Source organism: Ctenopharyngodon idella, chromosome 20 (assembly GCF_019924925.1).
Source record: "Ctenopharyngodon idella isolate HZGC_01 chromosome 20, HZGC01, whole genome shotgun sequence".
Lineage (NCBI taxonomy): Eukaryota > Metazoa > Chordata > Actinopteri > Cypriniformes > Xenocyprididae > Ctenopharyngodon > Ctenopharyngodon idella.
The window spans coordinates 8,377,098-8,401,831 of record NC_067239.1 but is presented as its reverse complement, the minus strand read 5'-3'; the positions used below and the strand labels follow the sequence as shown (position 1 = coordinate 8,401,831).

Sequence of the window (24,734 nt, the reverse complement as noted above, 5' to 3'; positions counted from 1 at the left end):
GTTCTTAAATAAGACACCCAGATCCGTTCATTATAAATCTTTATTTCTAATAAACACCTTTTAGGGGAAAATAAATAAATCCACTTGTTGTGAAGCTTAATGATACTTGAATTTATAATATTACTACTGCTTTATACAATAATAACAAATCTTTTCTGTTATACACATATAGGCTTTTCACACTTCATATTGTTAACCAAGGGTCAACTAATTCGTACCCTGGGTTAGTAACTTGTATGCCGTTGGTTCCACAATTCAGCTTCATAACCCAGGTTTAAAATCAGTGTTAAGCCCTGCCACTGGTCGGTAGTGTGAAAAGCTTATTTGTAAGGATGATATCAAAATAATATTTAAAACAAGCGCTCAAATTGCTGTGAAGTGATTAAACCAGCTGATTTTTATGATGGAAACTCACTGAATGAACAGTGACTGTCAGTAATAATGAGCATCATTTGGAGAAAACAAATACATTTAAGACTTACAAACTTGCCACACGGCAAGAAAAAAAAAGATGCAACAACAAAAATACTTTCCTATTTTTATGAAAGTGGCACCGCATGGTTACAGGCATCATAGAAACAATTTACTAAACTGTCATGTTTGCCCATTTGTATATCACTCAAAATGCTTAATGTTAAAAACTCTGTTCTTGTGTGAATATTTTACACTTGGTTCCTCCAGCAGAGTAAAGGTGTCAACTTAAAAATAGCACTAATCAGGTAGTTAAGTTTTAATTAAAATATAAAGAGCTGCTAGTAAATCAGTGAGAAACTCTCCGCTCACCAACACAGCACTTATCAAAATCCATTCAGTTGCTTAAAGTGAGCTGAGATTACAAAAGGTTATTAAAGTTTCTAAAAACAAATCTTCCTTCATCCCACTGCCATGGCAATAAACATTCAGTAACTAATTCAATTGAAAACCGTAACAAAAATCAGTTTGTATCTAATGCAGAAATTCTAATGATTTCACAACATGCATCTGAACATAATATATATATATAAAAACTTACATATGAATCCTTTTCAAATAAGTAATCGAATCAGTATTAAAGATTTGAGCATGTGGATTCAATCATTTGGGTCAGTACAGTATCAAACATATGAATCTGCACTGTCATTAGAAAAGAAGCAAAAGTACATCTACCCAAAAACCTTAAATAACCCAAAGACAGAATAAATAAACACTATAACAAATATTCTGGCAAAAGCCATATTCAACATGAATGAAAGAGTTTTAATATAAGACAATACATAAAATTATTATTATCATACTGCCAAGCCCTGTGCTGAGTGGATCGTTAACAAGAAAACAAAAAAACAAAAAAAGAAATGAGTACAACCCCAAACTAGTTACAATTATAATTTGGCCAGATTATTGAGTTAATAACATAAAATTAACAAAAGGGGATGCATTGTTGGCACGTGTGTTTACATATTATTTAGCTTTATATTTTTTTTATGGCAAAAGGATTTATTTCAGTCAGTGGTGTGCATTTGTGAAATTGGTAACATTTTACAATAAGGCTGTATACGTTAACGTTAGCACAATTAACTGAATACTTGTACAATCTTGGTTAATGTTAATTGCTACATATATAAATACATAACTAGTGATGACAAACAACTTGTAAACTAGTGCATTACGAATCAAGAATGAACAATAAATTAACAGACATTAATAAATGCTGTAAAAAGTGTTCATTGTTTGTTCATGATACCTACTGTATTAAGTATTGTTACAGTATAGAACCTTACTGTAAAGTGTTGCTGCGAAATTTGATGTACACCATTAAGGGCAAACATCATATTTGTGTTTATGTACTTAAATGTAATGACAAAAAACCTTGTGCATTTTTTTGTTTTAAAATAATTTCATTTTTAGTGCATATTGAACCAGTGTTCGTATCATACTAATCAAATCTGTTGCATTACCGTGTGCATGTGCATGTACGTGCGCGCATTTGGTTGTGGTTTTGTACGCAGGTTGTGCCTCTTGCATTGACCACTCAGACGTAGGGATAGAAAGAAAACGGACAAGGGCTTTGAGACTCCTTCTTTTCCCTCCTTCCCAAAGTTTCCTGGTCCAGATATTTTATAAGGCCTCAAACTCATCAATTCTCTGTTTAGTATTGCCCTGCCGGATCTGCCGGAGAGTTTTGTATTTGTCTCGGCCGGCGCGTACATTCTCTGTGTGCAGCAGGTCGTTCTGAGTCTTCTTGGTGTCGTCGCGAGCCTGGGCCAACTCTGAGGTCAGAGCCTGTAAAGAGGATAATGTCAGAAATTTTGTGATGCTTTTTTTGAAGAGTACAATCAGTTCTGAAACCATCTTATGTGATTTTGTCTAGTAGGACTTCCTGTCAAACAAACAGACCTAAACCTATCCAGTTAATGTGATTTTACCAAGTAGGACGTGTTTTTGGATTAACAACCTGGAAAAACATTGTTGTTCAGACCTAGCAACAATGTCAGGCCCTAAATCCATGCATAACAATGGGACATCTAGTTGATAACATTCTTATTGATCTAGTTTCCTTCTAATTTAGGTTAGGAACAGGTTATGGTTGGAGTTTGGGGGGATAGGGGTTATATTGTTTGATAGTAATGTTGTTTTAGGACCAATAAAGTATGTTACTTCAGGACTATGACCTACTTGGCAAAATCCTATTGACTATTCCTAACCCCAACTATTAACTACACTTAAAGGCAGAGGGATATTATAGGTTTAAAAGACAAGCCCCAACCCCAGCCTAAAACCTAAGCCTAATCCTATTTCCAAAATCTGATTGGTTGATAAGAATGTTGTCCAGGACCAACAAAGATCTGTTGGCTGTACTACGGTAATCATATGAGACAACCTGATGAACCAAAGGACATGCTTGTTGACATCCCTGGTGCTAGACATTCCCATCAACCAAGCATATCTCTAGGTCTATCCAACCCTAAACCTAATCCCAACTTCTCTTAAAATCAGAAGTAATTTACTGGTAGATTTTGTTGTTTCAGGACAAGGTTAATCATTCCTTCTCATGAAGGGCTTTTGCGCTGTGTAGTTATAGGAACTCAGTTATAGAAACTAGCCACCAGGGCGGTCCCCTGAGAACTAAATTTCCCCTAGGGCCATTTTCCTGGTTGCATTCACACCGCCAGTAGGAACTCTAAAGCGATGTCGTTTAAGTGCGGCATTCAACAACTGTAGGATGGAGGACACTGATCAGTTGAGAAGTGCCTGGACTTTGAAATCGGTCCATCTTTCACTGCTTTCCATGTTCGCATTAGTTTGTGGAGTAAGTATATGTAAACTTTGTATTTAAAAATGGCGGGTGCCAGTGTTTTGTATGGCATGCGTTCGGCCAATCAGTGTACACTTAGGTCACTGGTAGTTCCTATTGTGCTGGGTTAGACCCTACTCTGAAGTAGGAGCTAATTCAGGTCCTCCAAAAGCCGTTCCTATAACTAAAATCGTTCCCAGTTCCTGCAATGAGAGCACGCCAAAAAGCGATGGTGGATATCAGGATCGGGATCCCACTTTTATGACTTTTTAAATATTTGGACTAGAGGACTAGAGCAGGGGAGTCTGTTCCCATCCTGCAGAGTTTAGCTCCAGCCCCAATGAAACACACGTGAACCAGCTAATCAAGTTCTTACTAGGCATCCTAGAAACTTCCAGTCAGGTTTGTTGAGGCAAGCTGGAGCTAAACTTTGCAGGACAGTGGCCCTCCTGAAGCAGGTTTTGACACCCCTGGACTAGAGTTAATGAAGACCCTAGATCTACCTAGAAGAATAAAACCGCACAAAGGTTACCCTAACCTGAACCCTGTTAGGATCATGCTGGAGTCAGACCTGAACTTAAGACATAAGGAAGTATAAGCAAACCCTGCTCCTGAAGGGCTACCATCCTGCAAAGTTATTTCCAACCCTAATCAAACACACCTGAACCAGCTAATCAAGGTGTTCAGGATTACTTGAAAATAGCAGATCTGCTGGAGCAGGTTTGAAACTAAAGTCTATAGGAAGGTAGCCTTCAAGGAGCATGATTGGCTAAACCTGCCCTAGGCTCTAATCCTAAAGTCTAGTAAAGTTCAATGTTCCTGCAATGTTTTACTTACCAACAGCTGTTTCTGAACTCGTTCATTCTTCTCGGCCTCAGTGAGTCGCTGTTCTTCATTGCGATGGTCATGGAATACTCCTGTCTGCAGGTCTGCACTGTAGCTACTGTTGCTCTCCTCCCCATCTTCAAACTCATTCTCATCAGGTTCATAGGCAGGTGGAGGTGGAGGGAGAGATAGAGGGAGAGGTGGCGCCATCACAGTGCGAAGCTCCTCGCGGGTCTTCACCAGGTCGTCCTGGGCCTCTTGCGCCTTGAAGAACCAACACCACAAAGTTCAGACTCAAAGTCCACCAATCCAATTAACTGAAGAACTCAAGAATGCCAAGTATATAGATATACAGACAGTTTTTGTACACCTTTGCAGTAATGCAAACTCATCAGGGGTCAAAAAAGTGACAAAGATCTTGAGTTCATGTATGGGTTCATGTCTTAATGCTCTTACTCTGTGCTGCCATGTCACGGCTTCGTCCTCTTTGCGTCTTTTGGCTTCCTCCAGGAGTGCAATACGAGCAGTATGTTCTGCTAGCTCAGCGGCCTGAGACAGATGAATGGGGAGGATTGTTAATGGAAAATAAACAACTCTTTTGACGGCAAAGTGATTTTTCTGAGAAACCGTTTTAATTTCTCACCAGCTGTTCCTGACTCTTCAGCTGGTCCTGGGCTTGACGGGCCAGTTCCTCCTTTGCGAGCAGGGCTGCCTGCCTCTCTGCCTCCAATCTGGCAGCCTCCTCCTCCGCCAGTCTCCGTTCATGCTCCAGCTGCATGGCCCTCTGCATCTGCTCCTGCAGGTCTAAAAACACAAATCCAGATTTCATTTCAAGTGCAACCATCAATACATCCTAAATATGGGTCTGGGCCTCACTATGGAAGGTGGTGATGCCCTCATGGTTACACATCTGTGATGCTAATGAATAGTTTGCTGTTTTTTCAACACTAAATAGTGGTGACCACGTTATGAACGAAAGTGAAAGTGACGTGACGTATGGTAACCCATACTCAGAATTTGTCCTTTGCATTTAACCCATCCAAGTTAGTGCACACATTAGGCAGTGAGTCGTGAACACACACACACACACACACACACACACACACACACACACACACACACACACAGCTGTTCATTCACTCCTCCACCTACTTTTTTCCTGCCAGTATTGAGAATCGAACACGCAACCTTGGGGTTACAAGTCTTACTCTCTAACCATAAAGCCATGGCTGCCCCCAAAATTATGCTTTAGTATTCCCTATTAACTAGTCTACTTTAGTCACCCAAAAATGAAAAATCTGTCACCATTTACTCACCCTCATGTCACTGTATGACCTTTCTTTCATGGAACAGCAAAGGATAAGTTCTTGCTGCTTTTTTCCACACAATGAAAGTGAAAGGGAACGAGGGGTTGTCTTTAAAATGGCTCACTGAGGCACCATAAAATTAATACTCATAACTCATGCACTATTTCTGTATCTGAAGCCGTATAATAGGAACAGACTGAAATTTAAGTTATTATTTACTGAATTCTTGCTTGACAGCTGTAGTCACCATTCACTTTCATTATATGTAGAACAGCTTGGACTTTTGTGCTCCATATAAGAAAGTCATATGGGTTTTGAAGTAAATGACAGAAATGTAATTTAAGCTGAGTGACGTCTGCAGAAAAGGCAGAAGTGATGTCATTTTGTGATAGAGCCCATAAATTGAGATCATTGAGAAAGCTTTGTTGGACTTTGTAGTCAGTCAGAGCTAGCTGATTGTTTTAACATGTATGGACACACAATTCAGGAAAAATATTTAATCTGAAACGAAAACTTTGAATGAAAAATTACTTGCCTAATAATCTAGTCTCAAACTGAATATCAGAAAGAAAAGCTTTGTGGCAAACACAAAAGAATCATGACATGCGAACAGCAGAAACTGAGTAACAGGTGCAGCACGACACCACCTTGTGTTTGTATTGCCAGTCAGTCAATGGTATTGTCAGCTCAAACACACTGATGATCAAAGTATGATGTCTCCTCTTTATAGAATAACAATCTAAATGGTTACATAAACTGAAAAGACCAAAGTGACTGTATCTGGCTTGACGTCTCCAATTATGAATCACATTTTCCATACGGAGTCACAAAAAAAAAAAAAAAGCACAAGTAAACCAATCATTGCAAAAATTGTTAGATTTGTTTTTTTATAAATCCATATTGTGTTTCATAAAACTAAACCTAGACAGTTAAAAATTATTTTCTTTGAAAAGTACATATAAAGCATGACATTTTCCAAGCATTCAAAACAATTCACATGTTGATTGTTTCATTTGCTTATGTGAACGCAGTCATAAAATACTTAAACACTTTAAGCAAAATATTTTACATGATATTACTCCAATTAAAAACAAATGCGCTGAACCCTGGTGTCTTACCTTTCTCTGCTTTTTTGGTCTTCTCCTCAAACTGGTAGAGTCGCATCATCAGCTCCTGTTTCTCCCTCTCCATCTGCTCTTTCTCTCTCTCAATGGCCTCTCGTCTCTTTTTCTCACTCTCCAGCTGAGCTCTGCAGATAAGACACAACCAGAGAGACACACAGTTACGTTTGCTCAGGACACCGCTCTATACCCACAAACCAAAGTCATCTCTCAGACCAACTTGCCAAGGAAGATATATTAAAGTGGTCATATATTACAAAACTCAATTTTCCTTGATCAGTCTGATGTTAATAATTCAAAACTCCTTGACCTGCTGCAAAAATGGCTTGTTCAGAAATCTTGTTGGCTTCATGACATCACAACCATAAGGAGACCGACATATGGCCACTCAAGTTTACATATCAACATCTATTCAGTATTCAGCAACTTGCCTTATCCTGATGGGCAACAGCATGAACTAAGCTAATTAAAGTGTTAGTTCACCAAAAAAATGAAAATAATGTCATTTATTACTCACCCTCATGCCGTTTCACACCCTTAAGACCTTTGTTAATCTTCGAAACACAAATTAATATATTTTTGTTGAAATCCGATGGCTCAGTGAGTAGGGCTGTGTATTGCCAAGAATCTGGCGATACAATACGTATCACGATACAGCGGTTACGATACGATATATTGTGATATATTGCAATATTGTAAGAAAGGCGATATATTGCGATATTTCTTTCTTTTTTTTTTTTTTTTAGAAAGATCTAATTTTAGAAGAAAGTCATAAAGAACACAACCATATTCATAAAACCTGACAAGCAACTTAATTTTATTTAATCAATACAGTATCATTTGCATTTATATAAATAATCACTATTTTGTGCAATCTAAATAAAGGGAAAATAGTAAAGTGACTGCAGGATTCTTTATGTGTATATGTTTTAAAGGTTCACATTACAGCAGTTTTTAATTTCTAAACTACTTAACAACAGAAAGTGCATAGTCCTATTCCATGACTGAATGACTGTTTGTTTTATATTTAATACTGTAAAGCTGTTTGCTTTAAAGCAGTCCATTGTATAAAGTGCTATTTAAAGTACTGAACTGCAGAGCTGGTGCAACCATATCCACATCGCTATGATCAGATGCTTTCTTTCTGCTGTCATCACTGTCAATTTTGTTGTGTGTTTATTTTGTTACTGAGAGGAAAACGTGCAGTACATATCAAATATTCTATCAAAACGCTTCTCAGCAGCGCGGATGACGTCGGGATGTTAAGCGAGCTCTCAGATTGAATGCGTTTCCCGAGTATTTGGATTTTAACATGGCCTATTTTGCAAACAAAATGACTCTTGTCGATTTCCTTAGTGGCTTCTTTATAGCTAAAGCCAAAATGAATCCGCACTTCAGCTCTGTATGCCGCGGCAGCGGAATAATTCTATTGTCTTGTGAACTGGGTTTGCTAATGCTAACACTAGCGATGCACACACCTTCACCTTGCGCTTCTCCGGCTCCGCATCAGTTTACGTTCTGAGATAACTGCCATCTAGCGGTTAGGTTTTATACAGTCTGTGGTTTAAATCGAACATAAAAGCAACGAATCTTGGATGTAAATATATAAATATCGATACAGTGTTTTTGAGAATCGATACAGTATCGCCAAACATAATGTCGCGATATTCACGTGTATCGATATTTTCTTACACCCCTATCAGTGAGGCCTCCATAGCCAGCAATGACATTTCCTCTCTCAAGATCCATTAATGTACTAAAAACATATTTAAATCAGTTCATGTGAGTACAGTGGTTCAATATTAATATTATAAAGCGACGAAAATATTTTTGGTGCGCCAAAAAAACAAAATAACGACTTATATAGTGATGGCCGATTTCAAAACACTGTGTCAGGAAGCTTCGGAGCGTTATGAATCAGCATATCGAATCATGATTTGGATCGCGTGTCAAACCGCCAAACTGCTGAAATCACGTGACTTTGGCGCTCCGAACCGCTGATTCATAATGCTCCGAAGCTTGCTCACGCAGTGTTTTCAAATCGGCCATCACTATATAAGTCGTTATTTTTTTTTTTTTTTGGCGCACCAAAAATATTCTCGTCGTGTTATAATATTAATATTGAACCACTGTACTCACATGAACTGATTTAAATATGTTTTTAGTACATTAATGGATCTTGAGAGAGGAAATGTCATTGCTGGCTATGGAGGCTTCACTGAGCCATCGGATTTAATCAAAAATATCTTAATTTGTGTTCCGAAGATTAACGAAGGTCTTACGGGTGTGGAACGGCATGAGGGTGAGTATTTAATGACAGAATTTTCATTTGAGTGAACTAACCCTTTAACCAATAGTAACAGGTCATTTACATCTAAAACGCCATTTGAAAAGTATTTGCAACAAAGCAATTGAGTTTAGTAGAGTTATCATAATGTTATATCATCAGTTGGACATTGCTATTTGATGCTAATCTGAGATGGATAAACCAGTACCATATAATATAATTTGATTACAAACCTAGAAACTGCCTAGCAACCTTTCAAAAGACCCAAGGTACCACATAGCAAATCTCTCCAACCACATAGAACCTTAGCAACCACTAATACAGCCTTCAAATTGGTCTTTTAAAAGACTTTAAAAAACAAAAATAAAAATCAAAACCAAACAAAAGAAAAAGAAAAAACAAACAAAAAAACAAAAGCAAAACAAAAATCAAATCAGGCTTTGCTAATCCAGTTTCAAATCAAATCAAACAAAAAAGCAAACCAACAAAGCAAAAAAACAACAGCAACAAAAAAAAAAAAACAGACTTGGCCATTCCAGTTTCTAGTTATGAAATTCTAATATGAAATAAGATGCTACACAAGTGTAGAATATGGTCTGTTTTATATCCTGCAGCATCTGCTGATGAGACAACATCACTCCTCACATCGCCATGGTGATTCATCCTCACCTCTCCATCTGTTTCTGTTGTTTCTCCTCTCGAGCCTGTGCTTTCATCTGCTGCACCTCGATGGTGTCCGGCTTCCTGCGGCGCATGTAAAGCTCATGGTTCCCCATGCACAGCTGTAGGATACGCTTATTAATGCGCAAACGTGGGGCGTAGAACACAAAATCCTGCCAGGATAAGATGAAATAGATGAGATATATAGAAGCAGGCGTTTATGAATCATCCAATTTATTGGTCTTTGATCACACTGAAAAGTCTGTGTATTTGTATAATAAAGTCCTGTGATAATGTAAATGTAAGACCTACAGAAAGCAGTTGTTCTGAGCAGCCATAGACAGATGGGCTCTGACGCTCAGAGATAACGCTCTATGGAGGTCCGCCTGTCAGAGGAGACTAACTGCTAGCGTTTATCAGCTAAAACAGCACTGCTAAAACGAATGAGTCTTTACCGTGAAACTGCACGAGTTACAGTGATTTGCTGTTTGTGTGTCAATAAAGCCAGTCATCTCAGTCTTTCAATCTTTTTGAGTGTCACATTGCAGTGTTATGTTAGTATTATTTATACACTATTATACTATTTATTCATAATTAGCATTTATTTTTATATTATACTTTTAGTCTTATTTTTTTTATATTAGTTTTAATTTTAGAAAACACTAGTGCTATCAAACTTATCACATCAAAGTTTGTAAATATATTTGTGGTGTGTGTTTACTATTTTATCATATATGCACACACACACACACATATATATATATATATATATATATATATATATATATATATATATATATATATATATATATATATATATATATATATATGTGTGTGTGTGTGTGTGTGTGTGTGTGTGTGTGTGTGTGTGTGTGTGTATATATACACACACAAACACACACACACACGTACGTGTATTATATATTTACAAACTTTTATGTTATATGTGATTAATCGATATGACAGCACTAATTTTTTATAGTTTTAATATATTTTTATTTCAGTTTTAGTTTGAGCAATTTTAGTGCTTGAACTTTACTTCAGCTCATTTTATTTAAGTTTTTCATCTAATATTCATTTTATATTCATTGAGATACAGTGGTAAAAAAGTTGACTAGATAAAAATGTAAATGAATCTCCATATGTCTAAGTACACTGTAAAAATATATATTTTTTTGAAGTTGTAAATAGAACAGATTAAAAGATTATTGGAGTACACTTTACAAGAAAATACAAAATTTTACTCTTTCAAGATTTCACATTTAATTAATGTGTTACTTGCCATTTCTTTGTAATTAATTGTGAAATTTACTAGCAATTTCTGAATGAAAGTTGTTTTTTACATGAGTGTTTTTTTCTGTGTATTTCCATTTTTTATGAAAACCTGAAGATCACCTTTATCTAGCATGATTTGAGAACGTTTTAAAAAGCATTTTGTGCTTTAACAGCCTTTTGTACAAAGTTCACAATGCTCAATGTTTCAAATATACAAATATACAGTTAGTGACCTACAAATGGTGCAGAATCTGAAATATTTCTTATTCATTTATCATAATAATGGTTCTTTAACATATTTTTTAATCCTAAAACTTTGTATCCCAAACCTAATCTTAGACATTGTAATATTGGTGTGGCATAAAATGTTTGCCTTTTAGAGTATAATAAAACAAGTTTTATTCTCGTCAAAGCAGTTTTTCAGTTTCTGTGAAGTATGAAGGCGGCTCATGTCACAATCATAGTTTCACTTACTGGAGCTTTTTTATCTATAGGTTTGATGACGAACTTCTTATCGTTGAAGGAAATGTTTCTTATTTCGCTCCAGGGGAATCCAATTTTTGGTGACAGTCTGTAAGGACAATGATGAAATCATGAGAGATGTTTTCATTCCAAACATACAGTCATGCTAAATAAAAAATAAAAAAAAACATCATATGGTGGATGAAACCTGAAATCCCCATTTAAAAGGTGGACGACAACCATCAGATCTCGCTGACTGAGCAAAAAAAATTAATATTAGAACTGAGATCAGTTTGTAATGCAGTGAGAATGTTGTACCACAGGCATGACGGTCCACCACTGAGACACTCAAGGAATGTCAAGACAAGGAAGGGCCTTCGATTAGCGTGAGTGAATGACATAATCGCAGTGAGGAGTGTGCTGCGTGATCTCTTTGTGGAGCTCATGGGAGTGTCATTACAACTACGCCTTCCATCGTCCATGTCACATTGTTTCTATGCGTAGCTAAGAGAACAAATCTACTGTGGCCCACCTCATATGACACATGACAGAAATGGTTAAAATAAATTATGTTAATAAATATGGCATAAGAGATCCTGCACTCGAAACTTTTATTTTTAGGACTTTCTGTAATTTATTAAATACCTTTTTGATGGAGAGTCCATTTAAATCTATTATAATTTTAAACTTGTATCTATGATATTTTGGTACTTTTTTGTACATTTTACAGTATAGGGTAGTGCAGTATAGGGTGCCAGGAATTTTGGGGAAAAGAAGAGTAGAGAAAATCAACCTAGATTCTTGACTGTCATATTTCATTTTCATTAAACATTTATATGATATTAAACTTAAAATAATTTTTAGGAGTATTTAAAGCATTTCAAGAGGCCCTCGGTTTTGTTCTTGTAGTGCTATGACCATACATATGGTCTGTTACAGTACGTCTCATGCTTAGCTTTGATTGGCTCTTGTGGGAATAGATTTCCAGAGAGATTGTCATGCTGACTTGGTCTAGGTGGAATAGAGCTGCTAAAGATGTCGCGAAAATGTGCCTGCTTATTTTTTATTCCTGTGGACAAAAGACATGCAGTATTTTTACATAAGTCTCTTATGCTGCAAAGCTGCATTTATTTAAATCAAAACAGTAATATTGTGAAATATTACAATTTAAAATAATTGTTTTCTATTTTAATAGATATTAAAATGTAATTTATTTCTGTGATAGTTAAGCTGTATTTTTTGCATCATTACTCCAGTCTTTAGTGTCACATGATCCTTTAGAAATCCTTATATGATGATTTGCTGCTCAAGAAACATTATTATTATTAGTAGTAGTAGTAGTAGTAGTAGTAGTATTAGTATTATTATTGTTGAAACAGTTAAAATTTTGTGTAAGATTAAAAGAGAGATAAATTAATACTTTTATTCATTAAATTGGTCAAATTGACAGAAAACTTTTGTAAATGTCTTCACTATTTAATAAATGCTTTAATAAATTTAATAAATACATTTAATAAATGCAAATAAATACTGTTGAACATTCATCACCATTTCCACAAAAATGTTAAGCAGCACAACTGTTTTCAACATTGAAGAAGAACAAGAAAAAGAAAGAAAGAAGAAATGTTACCTGAGCATTAAATCAGCATAATAGAATGATTTCTGAAGGATCATGTGAACACAGAGTAAGACCTTTTGAAAGTAACTGGGCACTTCAAATAACGATTGTATTGATTATATTGTATTGCCACTAGGGGGACAAGTGACTGTTAAATGTATTTGTCATTGAATCATTCACTAAATATATTCGTTCAAAAATGCTGATTCATGTATGAATTCAAGTATGCAGTCATTCAGATTAATTAAATATTTTTAAATAGACTGCAGAAATAAACTTTTTTTCAGAACCTTTAATAAATTATATTTTGTGTAGTTGTCTGTTCAGAATCATGAAAGAATCATGCAGCTCTAATTTCAAATCATAGCATTCGATGTTGAACTATCACCACATGCTTTTGAAGACTGACATGTTGGCAGTTCTAAGATAGTTCATTTGTAACAAATGTGAAGCTAAGGCCCACTCAGCTGAAAAAGAGCACAGCTAACACAACACCACATACGCCGTACAAACACAAGCAAAGATCAGATGAATGTGAAATATTTCACAGGTCGTTGTGCAACATGGTTTCTTATCTTTACATGTGTGCGCTTGCAAAGCCTTCTCTCAGTCACACACACAATCCTTGCCTAACGTTTTCAAGGACTGCACAGCTTGAAAAACCAGTCTTTGTTGCTATGGTTAAAATAGAGGGCATTGTGGGGAAAAAGCCATTAGTTGCCACTGCACTTATGTACACACACATAGAGATCTCTGTTTATGGAAACAACGGAAATAAAATAGATGTTACTTAAAAGAAGAACATTGAGTTCTCGGAATCATGTCCTCAAACCAAACTAAATCACCAAAAAAAGTCATTGCTCAACAGATTGGATTTCACAGATTGGTGTAAATTAAAGGGGGATGATGGATGTGCAGGCTAAAGGTATTACTAAGCTAGGTATACCACAAAATACCATGGTATTATGGTAACCATACAGTACTCTTAGTATGTACAATACTACCCTATGATACCATTATTTTACCATGGTACTGGCACAGTGCTTTTTTGTCATTTAAATGATTTAAAAGAACAGCAAAACACAATGAAGATACATGAAGTATAGTTGAAATGGCACTTCAGATATGAATAATGTCAAATGAATGTTGGGAAAGGCTGAACTCACTTGTCTTCTTTCTCATAGATATTTAGGCCCAGGGCATCCACACCCAGCCACAGCTCTGTTCCCTTCTTGTTCTTGATGTCAAAGTAGTTCACACCATACATTTCCAGATCCTGAGCAATTTTCAAATACTCGAGCATTGCGTCCTCTCTAGGGATAAATAAAACAGGACAACAAAATGATCAGTTTCGGATTGTACGCTGGCTGGTGTATGTGCTATAACATGGTAATAGTAACTAGGGTTTTACACATTACAAAATCGCATAATCCAGTGATTTAAATGCTTTGCAATTAAAAGATATTTATTTTCATATCATTTGGTGGTGTTATTGTTAACTAAGATACATTTACATGACAACAATGTACTAAAAATGAAAACATTTTTCCTTTGCATTTTCGGGTACAGACGACAACATGGTCAAAACAATCCCCATTCACAGTGATCCAAAACAATTAAAAACGCTGTATTCTGCTGCCAGGCCAGCAGTTGGCGACATCACTTTGTAAAGAAACACTACGTGCCTATAGACTATAAACACGTAATACTCATGCGCATGACATCACAGTTTTCTCAAATTCGCATTTTTGTAGTTTACACGGAGACTATAACAGTATCATTTTCAAAAACTTGCATTTTGAAACCCGTTTTCAAAAGTTTGCATTTTCAGGCCAGAACGCATGAAGTTTTCAGTGTGTTGTTGAAAACGTCATGTAAATGGACCCTAAAACTATTAAAAATCATTCAGTTATTGAAAGAGATTAAAGAAAATAAAATAAAATTAGAAATGTTTGAAACTAACTGAAATTAATTTTAGTACTAAAATTACCAAAAGTAAAATTTAAATAATTAAAGCTAAATAGAAATAATAAAAAAAAATAAATAAAAATAATAATAATAATAATAATAATAAAACAACAATAAAAACTTAGTAACTAAGACTAAAATTGAAACAAAATCTTATTTTTTAATATTTTTATTAAAAATATTACTAAATAATATAATATTATATACATAATTATAAAACAATCCTTTAATTTTTTATATGGAACTTATAACCAAAAAATAAAATTGTCGTAAAATTGCTAATCATTTAAACTGCACATCATTTGAATTATGAATGTTATGAAATGAATGGTAATATGGAAAGCTGAGACATTAGCAACCATAAACTACCTACAGTTATACCAAGTTTGCAGCTGTCTACACTGTGACACAGATTGCACCGTTTACATATAATTCACACTAGATTTTTTTTTAAATTGTGCTGCAGACATCTTGCGGTATAAATGCCAAAACACAATCTCTACCAACTGACATCTATCATTGCATGGCATACTGTATATCGTCAAACCACCTGGGCCTATAGAATGATTTATCAAGCAAGTCAATTAATACGCCTGACTGTCCAATTGACTGATGTATTAGTTTCTCATTCCACAATCTACTGATATTTTAAAATCTACTTTTAGCACTACACTGTCCTTCGACCACCTTGTACTCTAGACACTGCCCATGTGCGGAGACCCCTTACTGTATAATGTTCTTTTCAAGACGTCTGTTCAAAAAACACACAATTACACACAAAACTGCATGTGCAATTGTCATATAAAGATGAAGATGTCCTAATAAAGGGGCCATTAATTGTTTTTGAGAGGATGTCAACTAACCTGAGCATTCCACGATGTTCCTCATGCCACACTTGAATCCTCTCCTCCCACTGTTCCCGTGACAACTTGTGCTGGTCTAGAACCCTGCAGGACACAATGTTGAAATGGACAATGATACAACAAGAGACACAAGGACTTGATTTTAAACCTTTATCCATTATCCGGAACAAAGTGTTGATGGCAGAATTCATATCATGTACTTCCAGGAGGACATGCCTCAGCTAAGCCAAGCCTCTGTCTCTCACCGTTGGGGAAGGAGACGATCAGACGTCAGGTATCCAGGCCTGTGAACTTCCTTGTTGAAATCACCAAATTTGGCCTGCACTGAATAGGAGGCCAGAAGCACCGCAGTCTCTGGAGGACAGTAGATTTCGTCACTCAGAATGCCGTCTTTTACTTGCATGAAGAACAGCTTTTGAGTGATATCCTGTATCAACTCATCTGCCACATCTTCTGGGAAGAACTTAGCCCGGAACCTAAACTGGATGGGGTTCTCCTTCTTTATATCCTGAGAGGAGACCTGCAAGAAATGTGTTGATTTCATACGTTGACTATCATAAAAGCATGAATGTATCATCCACTCCTTTAAATGTTTTTATCTATACACCAGTTAGTTTTGGTCCTTTAATCTGACTGAGCAAGCAACATGAATGCCAAGAGTGCTATACACGGATGGATATATATATATATATATATATATATATATATATATATATATATTTTTTTTTTTTTTTTTTTTTTTTTTTATTATTATTATTTATTTTACAATATTTACTATTACAATTTTACAAAATGCATCCGTTAATTTAATGGACCTGTTCTGAGCTAACATGAATTGCAATGAACAGCTGTATTTTTATTAACTAATGTTAACAAAGACAAATTCCTGAATGGCTCATTCGTAGTTAATTTCAGTTGAATTAACTGATGGGACCTTATTGTAAAGTGTAACCAATTTTGTTTATTACAGTATCAATCTAAAATTACAAAAATGAGTATTTATGGCATTCTTAATTCATTTTCAAATGTTAAACCATCCAGCTTTTACTCCTCAGGGAGCCCTTAAAGCTTCTCTTTTGTGTTAGGGTTAAACAAGTGCTTGCTCGCTCTCACTCGTCCTTTCAAGCTCTGATCTGTGAGGTGTTTACGAGAGGAATGAAGCCAAACAAGTTTCTTCTGGTCTCTCTTTTTTGTTTACTGCTCCTGATTAATGGTGGGTTAAAACCTCATTTATGACCTGTATTTGCTCAAATATTTCACACCTTATTAGAATAACAGTCCTTCTAGGACACTTCAAATTTTTGAAATCTGATTTTACTAGATAACTATGAACAGAAATATACAATCACATTTTTAGGTACAATTTAAAGTTCTATTTTCATAATTGTTAGTTGTACTGGTATATGGTTTCACACTGCACACATTAGTGGTGCATATTTATTTTGTTGGCCATTTTACAAAGTCAAAAACAGCTGGTACTGAGTAAATCTGACTGAATATAGATGATTTACGTAGTTTATAGCTCCACATCAGGGATTGGGTTCAGTTTTGGGTCTTTTTTGTATATTAATTATTATGTGGATGTCAATGCGTCTTCCTCTTACATTTCATGACGATAAAGGTTATAATTCTTAGTTGTCTACTGATACAATTTCTATTATTAAAAGGAAAGTATAAAGGACCATTATCTGTAGAGCCACAGGTCTGTTACTACCAGCATTCAGTATTAAGCAGGCCATCGCTCATGCGTACATTTTGAAACAAACCTAATGCTTATTCTAATAATTAATAAAAATCAGTAGACTGAAACATAAGCACATAATCCAAAATAGGGTTGTCCAATTGGTACGAACAGTTCAGAAGACTGTACAATACCAGTAAAGTTTTGCAGTTCTCTGTACCAATTTTGGTACCAGAGCAAAAATTGAGCCTTTTTGTCTCATTCGTCGGTTACCACTGTTAATCTTTGCAGGTGATGATTTTTATTTATTTATTTATTTTAGTAGCTACTGATACCGGTAGTACTGGTACGTCTGACAACCCTAAAACAAAAGTATATACAAAAAAAATAAAAATTTCACAATAAGTCATTAATTTCCATGTACAAGGAATTCCGCTTTCCTTCGAAGTACATTGCATAAACTGCACGAAGACAACAACGAGGAAACACATGATTCAAATGTTTAACCTGTTGACTGTGTCACAGTCCAACAGGTTAAAGGCATGTATGTGGAGTGGAAACGTATGCATAAGGATACATCTACAAATATTTCAAATATATATTCAGCATGGTGTTTCTAATACAAACGGTAATTGTACAATTACCTTTTTATCAAGTTTCAGCCATGTAAGGTACCCTTTGCTGTCCATATACTGTAGTCCGAAGTACCATATTTCACGTAACCCGATGGTCTTCACCACCTGTCAAGAGGGAAAAAAAAAAAAAAAAAAAAAAAAAAAAAAAAAAACACACCTTTTAGCACACATTAAATAGATGAATGAATTATTAAGCTGTTACTGGCTGCTTAAAGGGATAGTTCACCCAAAAATGAAAATTCTGTCATCATTTACTAACCCTCAAGTTGTTCCAAACCTGTATAACCTGGGGGGTGGTGGTGATGATATCTGCTTAGTTAAACATTCTTCCAAATATCTTCCTTTGTGTACAGCAGAACAAAGAAATGTATACAGGTTTGGAACAACTTGGGCGTGAGTAAATGGCAATTTTAATTTGAGTGAACTATACCTTTAATGACTGCTGTATATTTGTTGCTTTGAAATACAACAGAGCACAGACTTCAGTTTCGTTGAAAACAGAACAATTGGCATATTTAAAGAATATGCCACAGTAAATACGGAATATACAATTTTTTGCCTTCTTCCCATCACCAAATAGTTCATTAGCTCATCCACACTCTTTAGCTTTTGCAGGGGTGGATGTGAAAGCACCAGAGGCCCTGAAAGCCAAACTTTAGATTTCAAACGGTCAATATGCACATACACAATTTCCCAGAGGCTTTGTGCACGATGCATATACATTTATTTATGGCAAATGCTGCACCCTCATGTAGTGACCATCACCTGCTGGTCCAACTGGAGTTTAGATCTACACCTCGAGAGCATGCAAAAATGATTGAATTTTCAACATTGACACGATGTTAAACTTTTGAATGGTAGTGTACATTTTAGACATAGAATATAACTAATTTGATAGAAATAAAGGTCAACAGGTAAACTTTAACAACGCCTCATTCTCTTAACTTGAGCTCTCTACAGCCACAACTTAATGGTTAGCTAAAATACTGATCCATGGTCCTCCTGTCCTCTGTGTGTGATACTATGAACAATTAACAGAACGTACCATCTGAACATATACGACTGCAGGAAGTGTTAGGTGCATATTAGGTTTCACTCTCTCAGATCTGTGTCTCAAGCGTAATGGTGATTGACACCAAAGAATTACCCACAAAGCATATGTGCATACACGTGCCAATGACATGACTGACAAATTAGTTGCCTAGTACGATTCTGTTTATAAAGCACACTCGCTATCAAAATATCCTGAAAGTCTAGAAAAATTAAGGGCCACATTCTTAGTCAAAAATAAATAAATAAATAAATAAATAAATTAATTAATTAAAAGAGCTTGTCAGTCTAGTAATCAACTGAAGTGTTTATGTACACAACCGTATTTAGCATTTATTCTTCTGTGGGAATGTAGCTGAAGAGAACTTCACTTATGGGGTAGAGAATCAAAACAGAAACCAACTCAAGACAAATGTTTTACACATCTGCATTTGGTCAAAACATTTCAACAATAGTTTTTCTTCAACCAATCAGACTTTCTATTGCTTTTTGTAACCATTCACAATCATACCAAATCCCAGAAAAACAGATCCAATCTGGTGACAAGGACAAACAGAAATGCTGTAAACCAGCTCAACAGGTTCTATGCATCTCTAAGATCAGTGTCAAAGCTATTCGAGAAAGTGGATTTAACCTTAGTTAAAAAAAAAAAAAAAAAAAAAAAAAAAAAAAAAAAATTCTAGAATACATTTAATCTTTTATTTATCGATTTATTTAAAGACATAAAACAATAACCTGCTTTAAGAAATATATATGCTATATAAAAAAATACAAAACATCCAGACCTGGGTCATGGCACCAATTTTTAAGATTGAAGCTAGATAAGAAAAGGCTTTATTTAAAAGCAACAACCTGCTAAGATATATTTAATAACAACATTGCACATAATTTTGTTTAATGCTTTGTACTTTAGAGTTCCATGATTCTGCAGGGAATTAACTCAGCCTGCCAGCATGGACAGCTGGCCTCCCAGAGGCTTCAGTGAGAAAATCTCATCTACACAGTTCATGACTGCCTCTTTAAGAGCACTTACTCTGAAGTGGAGACTGTTTCAGCTGTGGGTTCTGTTCCACATGGGAAAACTAGAGTGTGCTCAGAGAGGGATGGCCCTTATTCACTGTTTCCACAGTCGTGGCAGTCAATAAGCACATCAGTGTAATGGTCAATGAGTCATGATTCAAGGGATATGCTCTTTTAAAGAAAAAAAGGCCTTGCTGTGAGGTTTTCGTGGTGTGTGGGACCTTCTATTTGCAGGGGATTATCCCATGTCACCAAGCCGTTAATTAAATTAGGTCATAGGCATTGGAGCTACTGACAGACAGTTGCCCAGTGAAATCAGAGTGTGTCCTGTGATGTCCTTAACCGGTTGTAAAATTACAAAACATTATTTTAAAAATTAATTTAACAACACTTAAAATAATGATGCTTTATATACAAATAATCCAATTTAAGACTGGATTCAAACTTGAGCCAAGTTATTTTTGTGGTTAACCCATGTACTACCAGTGCACTCCTTTTTTGTTTAAGCAACAAGTATTTGACTATGAAAACAAATGTAAATTTTTCATTTGTATTCTTGATTTACCTTTTAACATTTCTCTGAATAACTGTTTACAGACCTTTTCCTTTCCGTTTCAGCTGAAGGTCATGATTGTTTTTAAGATCGAGGAATTGTGGAAAGAGAATGAGAAGCTGTCATTGAGGGATTAAACTGATGGATTGCAGATATCCGGTATACATTGTCTGTTACACAACCTGAACTTGTAAGAACTGAGTCAAATCAAATAGTCTCTTTTTAATATTCCACTTATTGATTGCAACCAATTATTTGCTGATAAGAAAAAAAAAAAAAAAAAAAAAAAAAAAGGACCATCTGTTCATGTTATAAAATGAATAGTTCAGACAATTAATTCATTACATTACATTAATGCAATCAAAAGTCAATTGTACTAGTTCAGATTCTAAGTCAACAGAGAATTTGGCACAGTACTGTGGTACTGTCAGCGATAATGTTTCTTAGCTCAGTATAAGGTCATATTTGTTGTCAGATAAGGATTTAGCAGTATAACTTTACTGGGGCTTGTGCCCAATATAAAAATGTGTAAGGATGTCCTTGAGGCCTGACTAGTAAAAGCAAAGGTAAACCAATTTTGCAGTTGAGTTTGGATTTGTCTGCATGAATCTCATCACACATCAGAGCGGGGGTGCGTATCTCATCAACTGCAAACAAAAATATTATCACCAGCCAATGTTTACATAAAATAGGTTGAAATCTGGATCATTTCACATGCACACTAGTTTATCCCCAGGGCAAAGTTTGTTACTCAGTCATTTTAAGTTGAGAGTTGCGATCATATTTACAGTCTGTTCTGTCTTTTGGGGGGGTATATTTGCACTCCTTTTTCTTTGAGTAACAAGTATTTAACTATGAATACAAATGTAAATTTTTCTTTTGTATTTTTGATTCACTCACCAGCCACTTTATTAGGTACACCTGTTCAATTGCGAGTTAACGCAAATATCTAATCAGCCAATCACATGGCAGCAACTCAATGCATCTAAGCATGTAGACATGAGATGAGTTCCAACCAGAATTCGATTGGAAGTGGACTTCACAGGGTATTCTACCATCTTAAGTGAGATTCCAATCCGAAGGGAGTGAACATGTTCAGTTCAAAGGGCACTGCGAACGGTATAGGGAGTAAGAGAACATCGATACATCTTTGATCACTTCAAAGGAAGTTGAGAGGGGAAAAAAAAAATAAAATAAAATAATTCACCCAACTGTCATTGCGCACAGCGTTACTAGTCAGAATGTACGATGGCGCAGATCTATTGGAGTTTTTCAATGGCTCTGCGATTAAGTTATGCATGCGTTTGAGTACTCATAAATTTTGTTACTATTATACATAGATATCCTGTGCTCAGGGAGAAGGAAGCAGTGAACACTGTGTAGGGACCCTGTCAATCGGAACGTACCTATGGCCAAGACGTTCTGCTGAGTTCAAACTGAGCATTAGAATGGGAAAATAATATTGATTTAAGTGACTTTGAACGTGGCATGGTTGTTGGTGCCAGATGGGCTGGTCTGAGCATTTCAGAAACTGCTGATCTACTGGGATTTTCCCCTTAGTACCAATTGAGCATCATTTAAATGCCACAGTCTGCCTTTGAGTATTGTTGCTGACCATGTTCATCCCTTTATGACCACAGTGTACCAGCAGACTCTAGATTCCAGTAGGATAATGTGCCATGTCACAAAGCTCAAATCATCTCAAACATGACAGTGAGTTCACCATACTGAAATGGCCTCCACTATCACCAGATCTCAATCCAATAGAGCACCTTTGTGATGTAGTGGAACGAGAGATTCTCATCATGGATGTACAGCTGACAAATCTGCAGCAACTGCTTGATGCCATCATGTCAATATTCACCAAAATCTGAGAATCTGTGAATGTTTCCAGCACCTTGTTGAATCTATGCCACACAGAATTAAGGTATACATATGTATAGTGAATAAAGTGAATTTCAGTATTTTTTCAGTGAATTTTTTAGTGAATTATATTTCAGTGAATCCCTAATTTTCTTTATTTTTATGTTATAATAAATATAATGGCAGAAAACAAGTTTGAGCTAATATTGCGACAACTGTTTGTAACCACTGGACATCTTTTAGTATTTATAGTGCAGTTATGTCTTGAGTAGCTGTTGCAGACCTGGTCAAATAGCTGCTTGCCAGTAGTGCTGGGCTGAACGGCGAACTCCAGCTCTGCGTCCATCGAAGTGACGCGAACATTTACCTAAAGAGAGGGAAAAAAAGAAATTTCATTAGCAACTAATGTTGACATCTGTGTTTTCAGAAACAGAAACAGTTAACGAAAATGGTCATCTACTACAAGAAGGTTACAACAATTTTCCATCTGATGATGAGACCATCACAACCATGTTGACAAAAATCATAATAATTGGCCCATTGATGAAGTCAGTAATGATCTATATATTGATAACTCAAGTCTGTAGCAAGCAGATGACCCCAACTGTGATTCTTCAAACAGACATGGCTGGAAAGAAAATTGGGAAAACTGCAGGAGTGGCTGCACAGAACAATGCGCCTCAGCCACTATTTGAAAAAAGGAAATGCCAATCTATTCTATAGTTAATGTTTGACAGGACTAAGTCAACAAGAAAAAGGCTGAAGCTGTTGCAAGATCAAATTTGCACCATTTTATGGGACAACAAAGAGTCATTTTTAAGCAATTTCCCAAGAAACATGAAACAGAGGCGTTTCGTCACAATGAACAGACAACAGACTCACAGAATCAAGGAACAAGGATTCATTTGTAAGAGCCAAAAAAAAAATTACATCTAGAGGAAAGTATTAAATGCAGTTCTCATACAGGGAAAGAAAATGGCCGTCTAAGAGAATTTTCCAACAGACAAGAATTGCCATTGTTGAAATGACCCATCCAAGCACTATCGTAAAACGCATATCTGATTCAGTGATTCATTTACCATGAGAACTGTTAAAAATTATGGAGACTGGAGAAAAAAAAAAAAAAGAATATTGGTGGAGAATCACAGACAAACCATACTGGGTGTGAGCATTAAGTGTTGTCTGGTAAAAAAGAAAGACAACTCCTAATTATGTAACTGCTTTAAAACAAATGCTCCACTATGAAATATCATAACTATAATTACAGAAACACAAAGACCAGACAATAGATTCCTCTCCTTACACTGATGGGGGGGAAAAAAGAAATAGTACATCCTGAAATTATATCATTTACTTGCACTCATGTTGTTTCAAATGCTATATAACTTTCTTCACAACACAAAAGGGGAAATTTTAAAGAAAGCACCTGCCATTTTTTCCAAGCAATTATAATGAACGTAGACAGCGACGGATTCAGGAAGAAGGCATTGAGTTGGAAAAGAGCACAAACTGTGGTTTTTTTGGGTGCTTGCGTGTCATTTTTAAAGTGGAATTTATTGTAATTGTATGGAAAAAAGGACCAGTACTTACTTTCTTCAATGGAATACAAAAATTAGAAAAGAAAAAAAAAATACATACATAAAAAAAAATAAAGTCTGCTGAATTTGGTGTACTATTTCTTTAAAACACCATAATTCAAAATATAATCATTGCTATTAGGTCAGAACATTGTTTGGTCAATGTGTGACTTATGTCATACACTACATTTAAATTGTATTATCAATAAAGAGTTGTATTTGCCTGCATATAAATGTTTATTCGTGCATTTAAATGTAAATGATTCAATATTTAAGAATCATATTGGTTGTGATCTTTTAGCAAAATAAATGGTGTGGAAAACATACCTTGATAATTTTTCACCATTTCTATTTTTTGTTTTAATTCTTATGACTTTTATTGTGACTAAATATTGTGATTTTCCTTGCAACAATGACTGTTTGGTTGAAATGACAGCTTCTCCATGTAAAAAGAAAAAAAATTAAGCCATTTCAGAGAAAATACATAAATATTGACGATGCCAACACAGTGTGGTACAAGGTCACTTTCCAAAACTGAACCTAAGTGGAAGAACAAACTCCCAACCGTCACCAGAAGAGCTAAATCCACTGCTCGAGCATGGTATTACTCTGGTATTGGAAGCACTACTTTTTTGTATTATTCTCATGTGTACATTGCTTTGGATAAAAGCATGTACTAAATAAATGATACGCAACTA

The 24,734-nt window shown here is 35.6% G+C and overlaps 1 protein-coding gene across 2 annotated transcripts in view; it reads right to left on the bottom strand.

The window, feature by feature from the left end:
• Positions 1-22: 22 nt before the first annotated feature.
• Positions 23-24,734, bottom strand: part of ezrb (ezrin b) — a 29,422-nt gene continuing 4,710 nt past the window's right edge. For both annotated transcript variants that reach the window (XM_051875087.1, XM_051875088.1), the window contains exons 3-14: positions 22,743-22,826; positions 17,983-18,078; positions 15,903-16,177; positions 15,658-15,741; positions 13,993-14,139; positions 11,221-11,317; positions 9,481-9,644; positions 6,522-6,652; positions 4,740-4,900; positions 4,553-4,645; positions 4,109-4,360; positions 23-2,259 (exon numbers count right to left, since the gene is read on the bottom strand). In XM_051875087.1, the coding sequence (XP_051731047.1) occupies positions 2,095-2,259; positions 4,109-4,360; positions 4,553-4,645; positions 4,740-4,900; positions 6,522-6,652; positions 9,481-9,644; positions 11,221-11,317; positions 13,993-14,139; positions 15,658-15,741; positions 15,903-16,177; positions 17,983-18,078; positions 22,743-22,826 (1,749 nt within the window). In that variant the 3' untranslated portion in view covers positions 23-2,094. The remainder of the gene's footprint in view (positions 2,260-4,108; positions 4,361-4,552; positions 4,646-4,739; positions 4,901-6,521; positions 6,653-9,480; positions 9,645-11,220; positions 11,318-13,992; positions 14,140-15,657; positions 15,742-15,902; positions 16,178-17,982; positions 18,079-22,742; positions 22,827-24,734) is intronic.